General features: G+C 37.0%; 1 protein-coding gene and 1 long non-coding RNA gene across 3 annotated transcripts in view; one reads left to right on the top strand and one right to left on the bottom strand.

Annotated features, from left to right (window-relative positions):
• Window positions 1–7292, top strand: part of MRTFB (myocardin related transcription factor B) — a 34522-nt gene extending 27230 nt beyond the window's left edge. The window contains exons 11-15 of one of the 2 annotated variants that reach the window (XM_031056495.1): window positions 432–587; window positions 2824–2982; window positions 3271–3408; window positions 4755–4815; window positions 6464–7292. In XM_031056495.1, the coding sequence (XP_030912355.1) occupies window positions 432–587; window positions 2824–2982; window positions 3271–3408; window positions 4755–4815; window positions 6464–7002 (1053 nt within the window). In that variant the 3' untranslated portion in view covers window positions 7003–7292. The remainder of the gene's footprint in view (window positions 1–431; window positions 588–2823; window positions 2983–3270; window positions 3409–4754; window positions 4816–6463) is intronic. The other variant, XM_031056496.1, reaches the window with a different exon arrangement.
• The window catches only part of LOC115947808, a 51312-nt gene extending 37704 nt beyond the window's left edge, over window positions 1–13608 (bottom strand). Inside the window, exon 1 of the long non-coding RNA XR_004081667.1 lies at window positions 13517–13608. This is a non-coding gene — a long non-coding RNA (uncharacterized LOC115947808). The remainder of the gene's footprint in view (window positions 1–13516) is intronic.
• Window positions 13609–13724: the final 116 nt, after the last annotated feature.

Below are 13724 nucleotides of genomic sequence, written 5' to 3' on the forward strand. Positions count from 1 at the left end.
TATCACTTAAAATTGTTTTTAATGAGGTTGGACACACTTCTTGCCTTTCACTGGCCATTAAAAATTACCATGGTCTTAAAAGCAACCTTTTTCTTGCATTATCAGTTTTGTCTTCTGTTTACTCAAGCCAGTTCTTATAGTCCTTTCTTACTGATACCTGCTCTCTCTGTGCCCTGTTCTTTTTAGCATTTTTGCTGGGCTCTCTCCAGTTTGTCTTTGTCTTAAACTCTGTTGGCAAAATAAACATCACCTTTTAGCTGGGAACTCCCCAGTACCAAACACAGTAACAGTTTGGTTTCCTGTGCAGTTCCCACTCATCCCTCCCAGAATACAAGTTACTGCTATTCTGCTTAAGGTGTGCAATAGATTTTTACATGATGTAACTTAGTGTGAGATACAAATAATTCAAATATTTTATCTTCATCCTTTAGGCTCAATCACAAGCTGGAATACAGACCCCATCACAAATACCTGCTCCTATTTCTTCCTCTGGCCTGGTGCAGACAGCACCTCAGATGCATGCTCCACAATCAAAACAAAATACCATCACGCAGCACGCACTTGGTCAGAGCCAACAAATCAGAAAGGTTTGTGGATAGCAATAAACATTAAGATAAATAGTTGTATAATCTAGTTCTAGGCAGTGCTTTGAGAATCTTTTTTGTGTCATCTGTGTTATATTCAAATGATCAAGTCACCTAACATCTGTACCATGTTTTGCTGTGTGATACTATGGGCTTGTAACTCCTTTTTCCAAAATTTTAGTCTGTGCAGGACTTTATTTTTCAGTTGCAGATAAATACATTGTCGAAAGACTTTTTATCTTAATGGTACACTTAGGGCGTGACTCCTACTGCATCCTTCCTCACGCTTGGGACAAGTGGTGGGTACCACGTATATTCCAGTCATTTTCTCTTATTTGCCACTGGCTCTAAATGTGAGATTCTCATAGGCAGTTCTTAAGGGAAGGCTTTTACTTAGGACTTCAAAGATTTATTCTTTTATAGAAGATAATTCTGGTTTTCTGACTTTCCTTGTTGATGTCATCCCTCCTTATGAAAAAAGCTATGGACTCAGATCCTGAGGATGGTAATTCCAGTGAATCCTTCTCTTCCTCTCTACCAAAACAATCAGCTCTGTAATGTCCCATTCCAACACATGTTCCTCAGCACTGGGTGTACAGTTGTGACTGCCACTCCAGTCATGTTCATATGGGAACTCATACCAACCCATCAGTACCAGTCATCACAAAAGAAAAGGTTTTCTCCTCTGAGCCTCTTCTAGACTGACCTCTATTATTAGGAATGTGGAGATTAGTTTTGGACCTTTACTGCATCCTTATCAGTGGACAGCAAGGTTTTTCAGCCTGCCCCTAGGGACAGATAATCCAGAAACAAATTCTAAGATTAAGAGGGTCATTTTTACAGTGTATTATGTAACTGTTACATCTCAGCCTCCAAAGATCTTATTTCAGTTTACAGAAGTGCATCATGAACCCCATGTTCTGCTGTGATTTGGGGATTGTTCCTGAGCAGTGTGACCTTATCTACCTCTGCTTGGGCTCTTGTTGCAGATAACAACTTAATTTAGAGGATGTACGATTGTGCATTGCCATTCTCTAGAGAGCTGGGTGATAAAGGGGGACACAGCTAAAGCAGCATCAATACTCTTCACACTGCTTGTTTCATGGACATTGAGGTTATCCTCCAGGAGTCAAAATTGACATACATCCAAAAAGCAGATTTAATGCAGGTTCTCTGGGCTTTGGTGAGGGGCTGATCTTACCTTGTTAATGTAACAGGTCCTACAGAGAAATTTTCCAGTCATCCTGAGGCATGTACTTGTACCAGAGACTGGCAGCTTGCTGCCATTGCTGCCTCCAAGTTCCTTGAAATGTCTGTAGGACATTTTCTCCAGTCCTCCCTGCTATTCAGATCAGTTGTCATGAAGACCACAGTTCCCAGCAGAGTTTGCAGCCTGCTGTTGCACTAGTTTTAACATCAAAATGAAAATATCGATGGGATACAACAGATCAGGACACCCCTCATGCATTCAGCATTAGATCTACCTCTCTCCATCCATTACCTAAGATTTGTCACCTTTTTTATAAAGGTCTTTGGGAGTGATACTGAATTTACAACAGCCTTACATGCTGATGCATTCATAGTTTCTCTTAATCTCCCTTTAACTCAAAAGTATGAGAAACAGGATACTGCTGGAAGTCATTTACAGTGAGTATGTGGACTACCAGTTGAAGAAATAATAAGTTTCATATACCAGTAACCAAACTTATAGTTGATACCCATGTCCATCAGTTTTATCTTTTGCCTCTCCCTCAATCCTCATAGATACCTGTTATTACTTTCCAAAAAAAATTAGAATTATATGACAGACAAACTATTGTGTCTTAAAACTGGCAGGAGAGGGCAAATGTGGATATATGTACAGTTTGTATCAGGTCAGAAATAAGCTCAAGTTATTGACTGTCCACTAGATGGGGAAATTATGGATATGCTATTGAACTGTTTCATACACTTTCCTCATGCTTCCTGGAAAATTGCAGGAAAATGTTTTTAGTAATGAGTGATGAATGAAAGTATGTCAGAGCACAAAGTTTCTTTCAGAAACTAACTGTTCTGAATTTAAAAATTATTCCACTTAAAGGAAAAATCAGTATAAATAACATTCACTTAATAGAGAAGTTAAGCAAGCAAGTACCTTAGAAAAAAAGGTCTTCTATTTCATTAATGTAATATATCCAATGTTACCTTTTTTTAAAATAAAAAACCCACAATCTGAGACTGATCTGTTAATCCTTTTCAGGTTTTTCCACCTGCTACATCAAATGCAGTATTTTCCTATCAGACTGCACCAGTTTCAACACCTTCACAATCTTTTATTAATAAAACATCAAACTCTAACATTCACCCTGGTGGTAATCAGGTCCCTTCTGTGCAGAATGGACCTGCTGCTCCCAACAAGGTAAGGATATCCTAACAATCTTCCATAAAGTTCATGTTTACGTTATTATTCTTATATAACATGTGATGGTTTACATATGGCAGTTCAATCAAGGAAGAATGTTTTGTAGATTAAAATAATGCTGATATGTGCATATGTGTTAGAGGGAGGGGGAAAGAAACTGATTTTATCCCTCTGATTACGCTAATACATGGACTGATGTCACAAAATAGAATAATCTGTAGAGCTTGATACATCCTCAATTCACTAAATCACATTATTTAGTCATTATTTTGTTATTTCATGCAGCCTGGGTCTCCATCTCAAGCCCAGCCTTACATTGTTCAGCAGCCCCTCTTCAACAACACAGTGTCCAAGACAAAAGATCCTCCTCGTTACGAAGAGGCCATAAAACAGACCCGCAGTATTCAGCCATCACAGCGTGAGGTACTTGTTTTCTTTAGGCTGTTAAAAACAAAGCTTTTCTCTACAATTACCAAAACCATTGCTTGTTTCAGGTTTTGATTTTTTTTGTTCGGTGTCAACATTTTCTAACATACCCTGTCACTAGTTTCATAACTGTGTTTAACTGCAGGACTCCTGTTTCATTATTCTTTTATTAAAGCAGCATCTATGTAAATAAGTCTTACAGTTCCCAGTTGGCGATACATCTAATTGGGATAGTGCTGCTGTTGGTACTAACTAGCCTTCAGATGACTTGGTTTGAGAATGTGTGATACCCACACCTCCTTAAGAGAGGAAAGATGTTTGTATTTTCCAAAGTGAGTAAACGTGAGGAGAATGTGTGCCAGTGTGTTTATACACACAGGCAAACATGAGCATAGGTGCTTGCTTGAAAAGAGTCTGTATTGAGTGATCTTGGTGAATAATCCTGTGTAGTGCTCTGCCAGTATGAGTAATAATGAGTATTCCTAATTTTGTGCATTTCAGAACAATCCCAAAAGATAAACCTTGTAGCCCCTTGTGTTGGTTGGGTTTTTGTGGTGGCAGATCTGAGGCACAGCTATGGGTGCCTAATGCCCTTTGGCATGTGTGGGACATCCCCACAGGGAGGGGACACAGGTTGTCTTAGGTCACTCTGTCACTACCAGTCAGCTAGGGGCTCCCCACTGCATCCCTGATGACAAATCAATTCCCATCCCTGGAGTACAAGCAATGGTTTAAAACACTTCTTCAGATCTTCATGAAAGTCTCCACTTTTTCTAGACTTTTTGAATGAGTGGGTTTGTGGGGGGTTTTCTTACCTTTTGCTTAATGTTCAGTTATTTAGGGGATGGCTGTTTAAAACAAAAAATGAGCAGTTCCTGAAAGCTTACCCCCCCCACTTTAAAAAATAAAAGAACATTAATCTACAAATTGGGAAGAAACCCCAAAGACACCTAATAAAATACATCTTTCATGACTGACATTTACATGCTATCTCTGAGAGACAGCAGAGCAGGGTTTGCAAGCCCTAAGTGCTGCAGTTATTACTATCCTGGTACAAAATGGGGTTAGTAACTCTCCTGGTCCCTAGCTTCCTGCACCTCTCTCCTAGGTTGCCTTCATGAAGTCTTTGTCATGCTTTTTCCCTACTCCTTTGTACTGAAACCAACTACAGAGATTGCAAATGTCTCTCCTAAGTATCTGTTTTCTAGCTAGACAATTTCCTATTAAGGATTTTAGTCTTTATTATAGGTTAGTACTTACATACTGTTGATAGAAACTAGGAAAAATAAGCGTAGGAAAAAATCCCACATGAAAGAGAATAACCCTGTTCTCCTGCACTACAGATTTCCAGTGCACACAGTCAGCAGATGGATGATCTTTTTGATATTCTCATCAAGAGTGGAGGTAAGCTCATTGACAGCTGTGTGATGTAAAGATTTAAAACCTGGTAGTAAAAACTCACTGCTATAATCAAATGAGAATTCTTTTAGGAACAGGAGTTAGAATCTAGCTAGCCTGAATGAAACTAAATTTTTGAAAGTTTGCTTAATTCCTTATTAAATAAAACATTTACCAAAACACATACAGTCAACTTGCTGTGGAACTTCATGCTTGCAAAGTAGCTCTGGCAGACCTTTACAATAATCTCTGCAGCATCCAAATGATTAACACCTTAGGTTAGCACAGACATACTTTATCAAAATCGGAAAGGTTGAGCAAGTCCATAACATGTTTATTGAAATTATACAAAGAATAGAATAAGGTAAGAGTTCAAGAACACTGATAGTAAAATTTCATTAAATATAACCATGTGTTATCAACTATAAACATCAAAGATACATTACTGGGAAGAGTGTGCATGAACTACATGGAGACATTAATGAATAATAACTTTATGTCAGTTAAAATAAGGGAGCTATCAGAAAGGCACTGATATAACTGAAGTAATAAACAGAGTAGCTCAGCAATAAAAGGAAGAGGCTTTCAGCCATAATTAGGCTTAGTAGCCCAAGAAGCCATTACAGTAGTGGGAGATGTTGTGGTGCCAAGTGATTCAATTAAGGGAATGGTTTGTAACTGCTGTCATAAAAGTATCTTGACAGGAGGGAATGCCAGGGCAAAGGGTCTGGTTCTAGGCTACTGGAAGACTTCAGACATATTCTAAACATCAGAGTATTTTTTTCTTTTTCAATGCAAATTGCAGAAAATGTGAGTAGACTGAGATAAGTAACTTGAGTATTCAACAACTCAAGCTAAATTAATGATCATCTTTATGAAAAAAACAAAGTAAAGCATTCTGGCCTGTTGCACTTAATGTAAGTAAGCTCTGCACTGAAAAATGTTTTGTTTACTAATGTACTTCAGGAGAGTGAGAAGGCTGTGGGTTTTTGCTTGGAAAACCAGCACAAAATATATTGTCAGGTATATTTTTTCTGCTAGGAACATCACTTGTGCTAGAGGATTTATTTGCATATTTGTCTGTCTTGTTTTTGGGCTTCATTCACATCTAAGAATAAATTGGAACTTAGGCTTTATTTCCCCTTATTTTTACTGCCACAGTCTTATATGGAACTTCTTGACAGAAGTGTAGTTTTATATTCTAGAATTGGGAATAAATGCTTCTTAATCACATAATTTCATCTCATGGACTCTTAATTAACCAATGTGGACAGTACTAAACAGGGATGAAACTGAAAATTGGTTCTATACAAGGAAACGTGTTGGTTCCATAATTATTCCAGTTAATGAGAAGAACTGTAAACATGAAGGAGGTTAAGGTAACATCTAGAGATACGTTCCTTTTTTCATCAGTACTCATGCTAATTTGCTGAGCTATCACTGAAAGCAGAACTCTAGGACTTTTTTAAAATACTCTGTGGTTCATGGAGGCCGTGCCAGAGTCTGGTGTATGTGAATATGAGTGGAGCAGCACAGTGACTGTTACTGCACTTCATTCACTATGGATGAATCCCAAAATGGGCTGGAATTTCTCAGTAGGAGGATATTATGTCATTATCTGCTTGAATTCAACAGTGGGCTTTTTTTATTACAGAGATTTCCCTTCCAATAAAAGAAGAACCATCTCCCATATCTAAAATGAGACCAGTAACAGCCAACATCACTACAATGCCAGTGAACACAGTGATATCCCGTCCACCTCCGCAGATCCAAATGGCCCCTCCTCCTGCGTCCTTAGAACCAACAACCAGCTTGTCTATAAGTCTGGAAAACCAACTTGAAGCCCTCTTGGATGGAACTTTACCATCAGGTAATGAAATTCCTCAACTGACAGGTAGTAATGAGGACAGAGAGTCATTTTCTTTAATTGAAGACCTCCAGAATGATCTGCTTAATCACTCCAGCATTTTAGATCACTCTCATTCACCCATGGAAACATCTGACCCACAGTTTACTACTAATAATTCTTGTCTGTCTCTTGACCTTCCTGATACAAATTTGGACAATATGGAATGGCTGGACATTACAATGCCCAGCTCCTCATCTGGACTCACCCCTCTCAGTTCTGCTGCCCCGAGCGTGTTTTCCACTGACTTTCTAGATCCACAAGATCTACAGTTGCACTGGGATTAAGCTATAGCCAATGAGAACACGACCTGCAAGTCTCTCTGCAGCAGAGGTCCATTATTAAACCATTCTGATTGCAGTTAACATAAACTAAGACAGTAATGTTTGGAAGAACAAATGCTTGAAGCTAATTCCTTATTGATTTTCAAGTTTACAACAGTGAATCACTTTATGCACCTGTCAGTAATGCAGATCAGGCCCTCTGGAAGCTGTATTTCACAAGTCAAGAAAGGATGATTGTACTTCATGATTAAAAGTACCCCAAGGTAAATGTATCACAAATATTTAAGAGAGAAGTTACGTCTCTGACTTTGTGTATCACAAGAGAGAAGTTACGTCTCTGACTTTGTAATGCTTAAATGAGCAACACAACATGACGAAACTGAGAGTGAGATGTCAGTTCTCTGTATTGACCCAGTGAGCAAATGGCTGGGGGAGGGGAGGTATCACTGCACTTCATTGTTCCTGTGGAAAGCCTGAGCCAGGTTCAGAACTAATTGTGAGGGCAAAGGCAAATAGAAGCACTGGCTGGTTCAGTGAAATTTCATATATCTAGTCTCTTAATTTGTTCAGATTGTTTTTATATTTTGCTTTTGTGGATTTTAAAACACTTCCCCCATTCTTTAATCATGAGGGAGGAATTTACCTGCATCCAAAGGGATATTAAGTGTAACTGCAAGAAATCCACTGTAGCTAATGCCAGGTAATATTGAGAACACTGAATTTTCTATAGCAATGCTCTGGATTTAATAGCTAGGTTTTAATGTGTATATCAGACAGTTATTTGTATACTCTTTTAACTTTATATAGCTTATTTTTGTGAACAGAGGGGAACACAGTGGTCTTCAAACAAGAGATTATTATAATGGAAGTAAATATCCTATTTTGCTTTGTGTTTGAGGATATTTGTTAGATCATTGAATCCAGTATCTCAGCATACTAGAAAAGTTTGAGGAAGTAGGAAAGTTTAATTAATAGTGTTGTATACTACAATCCTGCAAGCATCTATGCAAGAATAGTCCCAATGCCCTCAATAAAAGATGTTTGTAGGATGAGATCAAGTTGCAGGGGACAGTGCTGATAGGACAACCATAATTTCTCAATGAACACTTCGTCTGTTGAACAGCTTTGTCTGCCACTACATAACATCAGGGAAACCAACAGAGAAGCTGCTCAGTACAAATCCTAAACACCAGGATCAGAATGTACTGTTTGTGATAAGAAGGCATATTGCATATCTGAAACAGAGAATAGCAAAAATTAAGCTCTTACCTCACAGCACAGCACATGAATATTTTTTGTTGTTTTAAAGCCCTTAGTTGTTGTTTTCAGAGTCTATTTTGAAAGCAGTTAGAAAAACAAAAAAAAATCAAGTAGAAGTAATATACTTTGACATTCTATGGTTGTCTCTCAGGTAATAGCTGTTAAATGTTGCCATAGATGATGGAGGCTAATAATCAAACACAAAATTGGAACTTCCTATTAGGGAATTCCTAAATTAAGATAAAAGGAAACACTCCCTGTTTCCTGAAATGCAGAAATATTGTATGTTTTCTAGTCTGAAAACTGATCTCATGGCATGGTTCTTTCCTCACCAACAAGTTTCAAAAATAAAGTTTTGTAGGATTGAATGAAAAGATGCCCCAAAGCTTTTGCCTACTTCTTAGAATAATGATATGTATCAAAGAAATACTGAAAACAGTAAGTAGCTGTTATCCACTTAGCAACACTCACCACATTTTTCAAAAAGAAAAACACAACACAATCATGTTAACATCAAACAAATACTTTTGTCAGAAAATGTTACGGAATTAACTGAAAATTTGCATCTCCAGATATAACGCAGTCTGGTTTACTGATATGACAGAGTTCCATTGGCTTCAGATAAAATAATGGATTACAACATTGATTCAGGGTTTGAACTGATATATGTTTGCATCATATCAATTACAGCACTTTAAATCATTATGTACCTTCACTAGTTTTACTGGCCAAGAATTACTGTAATATGAAACTAAGTACAAGAAAACAATCTCTGGAGATTTTCACTACACACAGTTGAAAGACATAATTCCTTATTCCTTCTTGCTGTGCCTACAATACTTGAGTACAATATTACATGTGGACTGTCTGCCTTAAGCTTTGATGGTATAGGACTTTTCAATAACAGTGAACACTTCACATTCAACTTTTTGCATTCCTGTTCATCATCCAATCTTGGGAGCTGATACTCTGAGATACGAAGTGCCCTCGGCTGTTACGAGAATAAGAATTAAGGACTCTTGGTCTGATAGGAACAACTCTGAATGAAATTTAGTGTTCTGCAGTACTGTCAGTTTATTATGTGTGATACACCAGACATCATACAATATATGTGTGGTTAGAGTTATCCCTTTTTGACCCTGCCTCCTGATTAAATGAGAGGCAAGTAAATTAATTTTTAGAGGACAAATTAACCTAGAGCAACTGTACTGTCATTTTTGATGTGCATGTAAATACAGCTTGAAACTGGCAAAGTCATCTTGCTACAAAATTACCCTTATTGGCAGTGTAGAATGTTAATTAATCTATAGAAATCTTTGTGCAGAAATAAACCCAAACAGTTGAGATGTCTTGTTATCAGTACGGTATAGCTTTCTGCTCTGAACGTCTATTTGAAAAAAAATAAAAATTAAGGGATCATTTTAGTTTCTGAAGTACAAATATTCTAGTGTAGTGAATGTGTGATTACTTTTCTGTACATTTCAGAATTGTGTATTAAACCTTATATAAAATGGTTTGCTTTAGACTTTGTTCTGAAATGTGATATGTTTGCCATAGTTGTATATGCCTGTTTATGGCAGAAATAGGTTTTGCTTAGACTTTTGTGTGTGCATGTTTTTTACATGAAAATTTTTGTAGCACAAATACATCTTAGAAATTTAATTGTGACTGTGCAGTTTGACTGCACAGAACTGAATCTTTCTCATTAAGAGAACAGTTGCAAAGGAATGCACTGGCACTAAATTTGCCATTTAATGGCTGCAGTATGCTAACAGAATGCATCCTATCAAATGTGGTGTTAGTGGGTCCTTCAAAGTAATTAAGAATACCTTTCAATCAGTATGAAAATCAAAAGTTGGTTGTTTACACATCTAGACAGAGAGAGCTCAGACAATGTTTTCCTAGGCTGATGTTACTCAGGAGGAGTCACATCCTGTGTTCAGTAGAGAAATGGAATTTGCTGTACACTTTTAGTGCCCTTCAGCATCACTTACAGCAAGGAAGTTTACAGGCAAAATTTTGTTTAAAATTAGAAATAGTTAAAAAAGCATTGTCATACTCTCTCTGACAATAAAATTAATTTATGGCAGTTGTTCTCTACAGAAATTTAAAGTAAAATCCAGCAATGTGGGCTTGCAGACCTGCAGAATCAGAACTTTAAAAAGCTGAGGCCACAGCTTTTAGAAATGATCACTACTTAATACTGACATTTATTTCCCAGGTATTTCTAAATTCACCAACAAGAGTCATGTTCAGAAAAGATGGTGATCCAAACAGAAGTGTCAATATTAAACTTTTTCTGTTACATAATCTCAAACATTCAGGTGCCTCAAAAGTGTAGGCATTGTAATCAGAACACAAGTACAAGCTGCTGAACTATTTTCAAGGCAGAGAAACTGCAATTACAGGATACATTGAACTGGAAGGGCATTATGTAATCAAAACACAGGAAAGTTCACCAATGTAAACAGTTATTATTCAGATGGCATCTTAAGTGTATTATATAAACTTAAAGCAAACTCTATTAAAACTGGAAAAAAATCTTCCACTTATCTCTAATAAATGTTCTGTTGAAACTCTTTGTATTGTGGTCTATGAAATCACCTCTCAGTGACTTCTAGACCACAGCCCAGAAGGTATTCATGTGAGATCCGTGGCATTGAGTTACATACAGTATATACATGGCCAATAAAGAGCATCCATTAAAACCTGAAACAATCTCAAATATTCCTTTTATACCAGTTTGCTAGGAATAAAGTGCAAAAAAGAGACACCTACAGCATTCTGTAGTGTCCAATACTGAATAGAAAGTCTTTTTAAGTTAAAAGTGCATAACTGTATTTGTAGAAATCTAGCCAAAAAAGCCATTCTAGCTATGAGAGCAAATTCTCAAAAAGAAAGCAGGGAATGGTTAACTATATAATCACACTATTTTTATAAAATTATACAGCTCAGATATTCAAAAGACAGCCTAAAATAAATTATAATAATATAAAAATTTAAATAGGAACCAAAGCATTGCCATTTATATTGCCAAAGGAGGCACTTTGTATTTTAAAACATAGGAAATTAAGTCCCCAAAAGTGTTATCCATACTTTTTTAAAATTAAGGATGTAGATATTTTCAAAGCTGTTTTTGATGTTTAACAGTACAGATTTGTTTTTGTTGTTTGAGAAATTTGTAGTAAATAATAGCACAGGCTTTTCCAGATAGGATTTTCTTCACAGTACTGCTTGCAGTAGAAATAACGCTAACCCGAGTAGGTGTTTCTCTTCTTATTTTCATAGTCGTAATTATGTCTTAGCATCTCATTTTGTGAAAAGAAGAAGATAAGCACCTGTCTCTGGAGCCCTCTTCATTTAAGCACTACTTTACTAAATGCAAATTATGGCAATCAGGGCGTCAGTTTATGTATTGCCTTTCTAGAACCATGATGCCTTTGTATTTGCTGTTTGCACCCCTAAAATCAATTCCATATGTTTGAATGCCATATGTTTTGCACATTGTACTGTATATATGTAATGCATACTGTATTTTTATATGTGTACTACATTTATCAAATATTTTGTACATAGTGGCAATATTGTAGCTACTGAGGAAATGTTTGATATTTCAGCATTTTTGCTAAGTGTCTCAAATAAAAAAGGAAAACTGTGTTCATTTGTCCATGGTTACTACTTAAAATGAAAATTTCATTCTGACTTTTATGGGTCTGATACATTTGGCCTATGTTCTAAGTACCTTTCTCACAAAAAGGAGTAAGAATGAATCTGCACTTAGACAAACTCCAAAAGAATTATGGCTTGTCTTTAAAATCAGAGCCAAAATATGTAAGAACAGAGATGTCCTGAACCCTTGAAGCTTAGGTTTGGATTTCCATTTTTTTTAGCAATTTTTTATACAGCATCATTTACTCATAGAATGGCCTGGGTTCCAATGCCCTGAGCTGGGACACCTTCCTCTATCCTAGGTTGCTCCAAGCCCTGTCCAGCCTGGCCTTGGACACTGCCAGGGATGGGGCAGCCACAGCTGCTCTGGGTGACTCACTGCAGTATCTCAGCACCCTCACAGTAAAGAACTTCCTCCTAATACCCAATCCAAACCTACTCTCTTTCAGTACGAATCTGTTCCCCCTTGTCCTCTCACCACAAACCTCTTGGAGTGCACTTTAATACATGACTTTCCCAAATCCTTTCAAGGTTTTCAAGATGTGTTGGGTTGTGAGATTTTGTATTTTTTATTTGCATTTTGCTCAGCTTCTGGAACGCCTGCATGTATTTTTTCAGGAGTATGAGCTACGAGCTGTTTGCACAAGCTTCTTTAAAGACAAAGCTGTTTCATTTAAATATTTAGTGTTACACTTCCCCTTGTGAAGGCAGTCCTGTACTAATCACCCACCCTTTCCTCATTAAAGTCTGTTCTACACTGATGACATCAGAAATTTTGACATTAGGCCAAATATTAAAAACTCCATAAAGTAGTAAGTAGTAATTGAGTAAAACTGAAAAAAAAAATTAAAAATTACTGATAAACACTGTAAATTTCATATAATACCTTCTCTCTCTGAAGTTTAACCATTGTAAAAGTTTGTAGGCCTGTATGGGCCATAAACTTACCTTTGATATCACACACCAAACACAAATATTGCAAAACAAGTGCAGCACTTTTTCACCATGTAATTGTGCATTAAAGAAATTACAGCTAGAGCATAACAGAGATAAAGCACTTGTTTGGTGCCAGCTGACAGTCTGCGGGCTTGATTGTTTTACAGTGACAAAACATAAAGACATAACCTTCTTTCACAAGCTGTGTTCATATTACTATTTGATGTAAACACTAAACAAGGCTTGATAAAACTTGAGATTATCCTGAGTGAACTTCTTTCACAGGCTAAACCTTGATTTTCAATAAAAACTCAGTTTATCAACATGCTCTACAGATGGCCATCAGCACATTTGTCTTTACTCTCTACCACATTCAATGCCATTTGCTCCTGCCTACTGGCTTGTTGTTTATTGTACAGATGTTGCTAGAGGGACATATTCCTTAGAGTATTTGGAGTGTCTCAAGTAGGAGATGTTTCTTTGATGGCAAAGAAATCACATGGATTTCAAGACATTCTTAACACAAAATCAAAGTAACAGAATAGAGCTGCTGAGAACCAACAGCCAGGGCCTGGGGTTTTTTCTTCAAGTGTTTATCCATAAATGAAAAGAGAAACTAAGATAAATATTTCCCTTCATGTAAAAAAATTACCTGTGAGTCTCCAGTCTTCTGTGCAGAAAAAGGACTGCAGGGCCATTCTGCCATCTACTGCATCATTCTTGAACCCCTTCCAAGACAAGTACTGTGGATTAGAAAGTAAAATAGTGAAGAGAAACATTCTTTCATACAGCTAAGACAAAGTCAAAGCTCAAGTAGGTGCAGCAGCTCCTCAGCATCCCACAGCAAGTCTATAAAACTC

The sequence above is a fragment of the Geospiza fortis genome, unplaced genomic scaffold (assembly GCF_000277835.1).
Source record: "Geospiza fortis unplaced genomic scaffold, GeoFor_1.0 scaffold237, whole genome shotgun sequence".
In the NCBI taxonomy this organism is placed as follows: Eukaryota; Metazoa; Chordata; class Aves; order Passeriformes; family Thraupidae; genus Geospiza; species Geospiza fortis.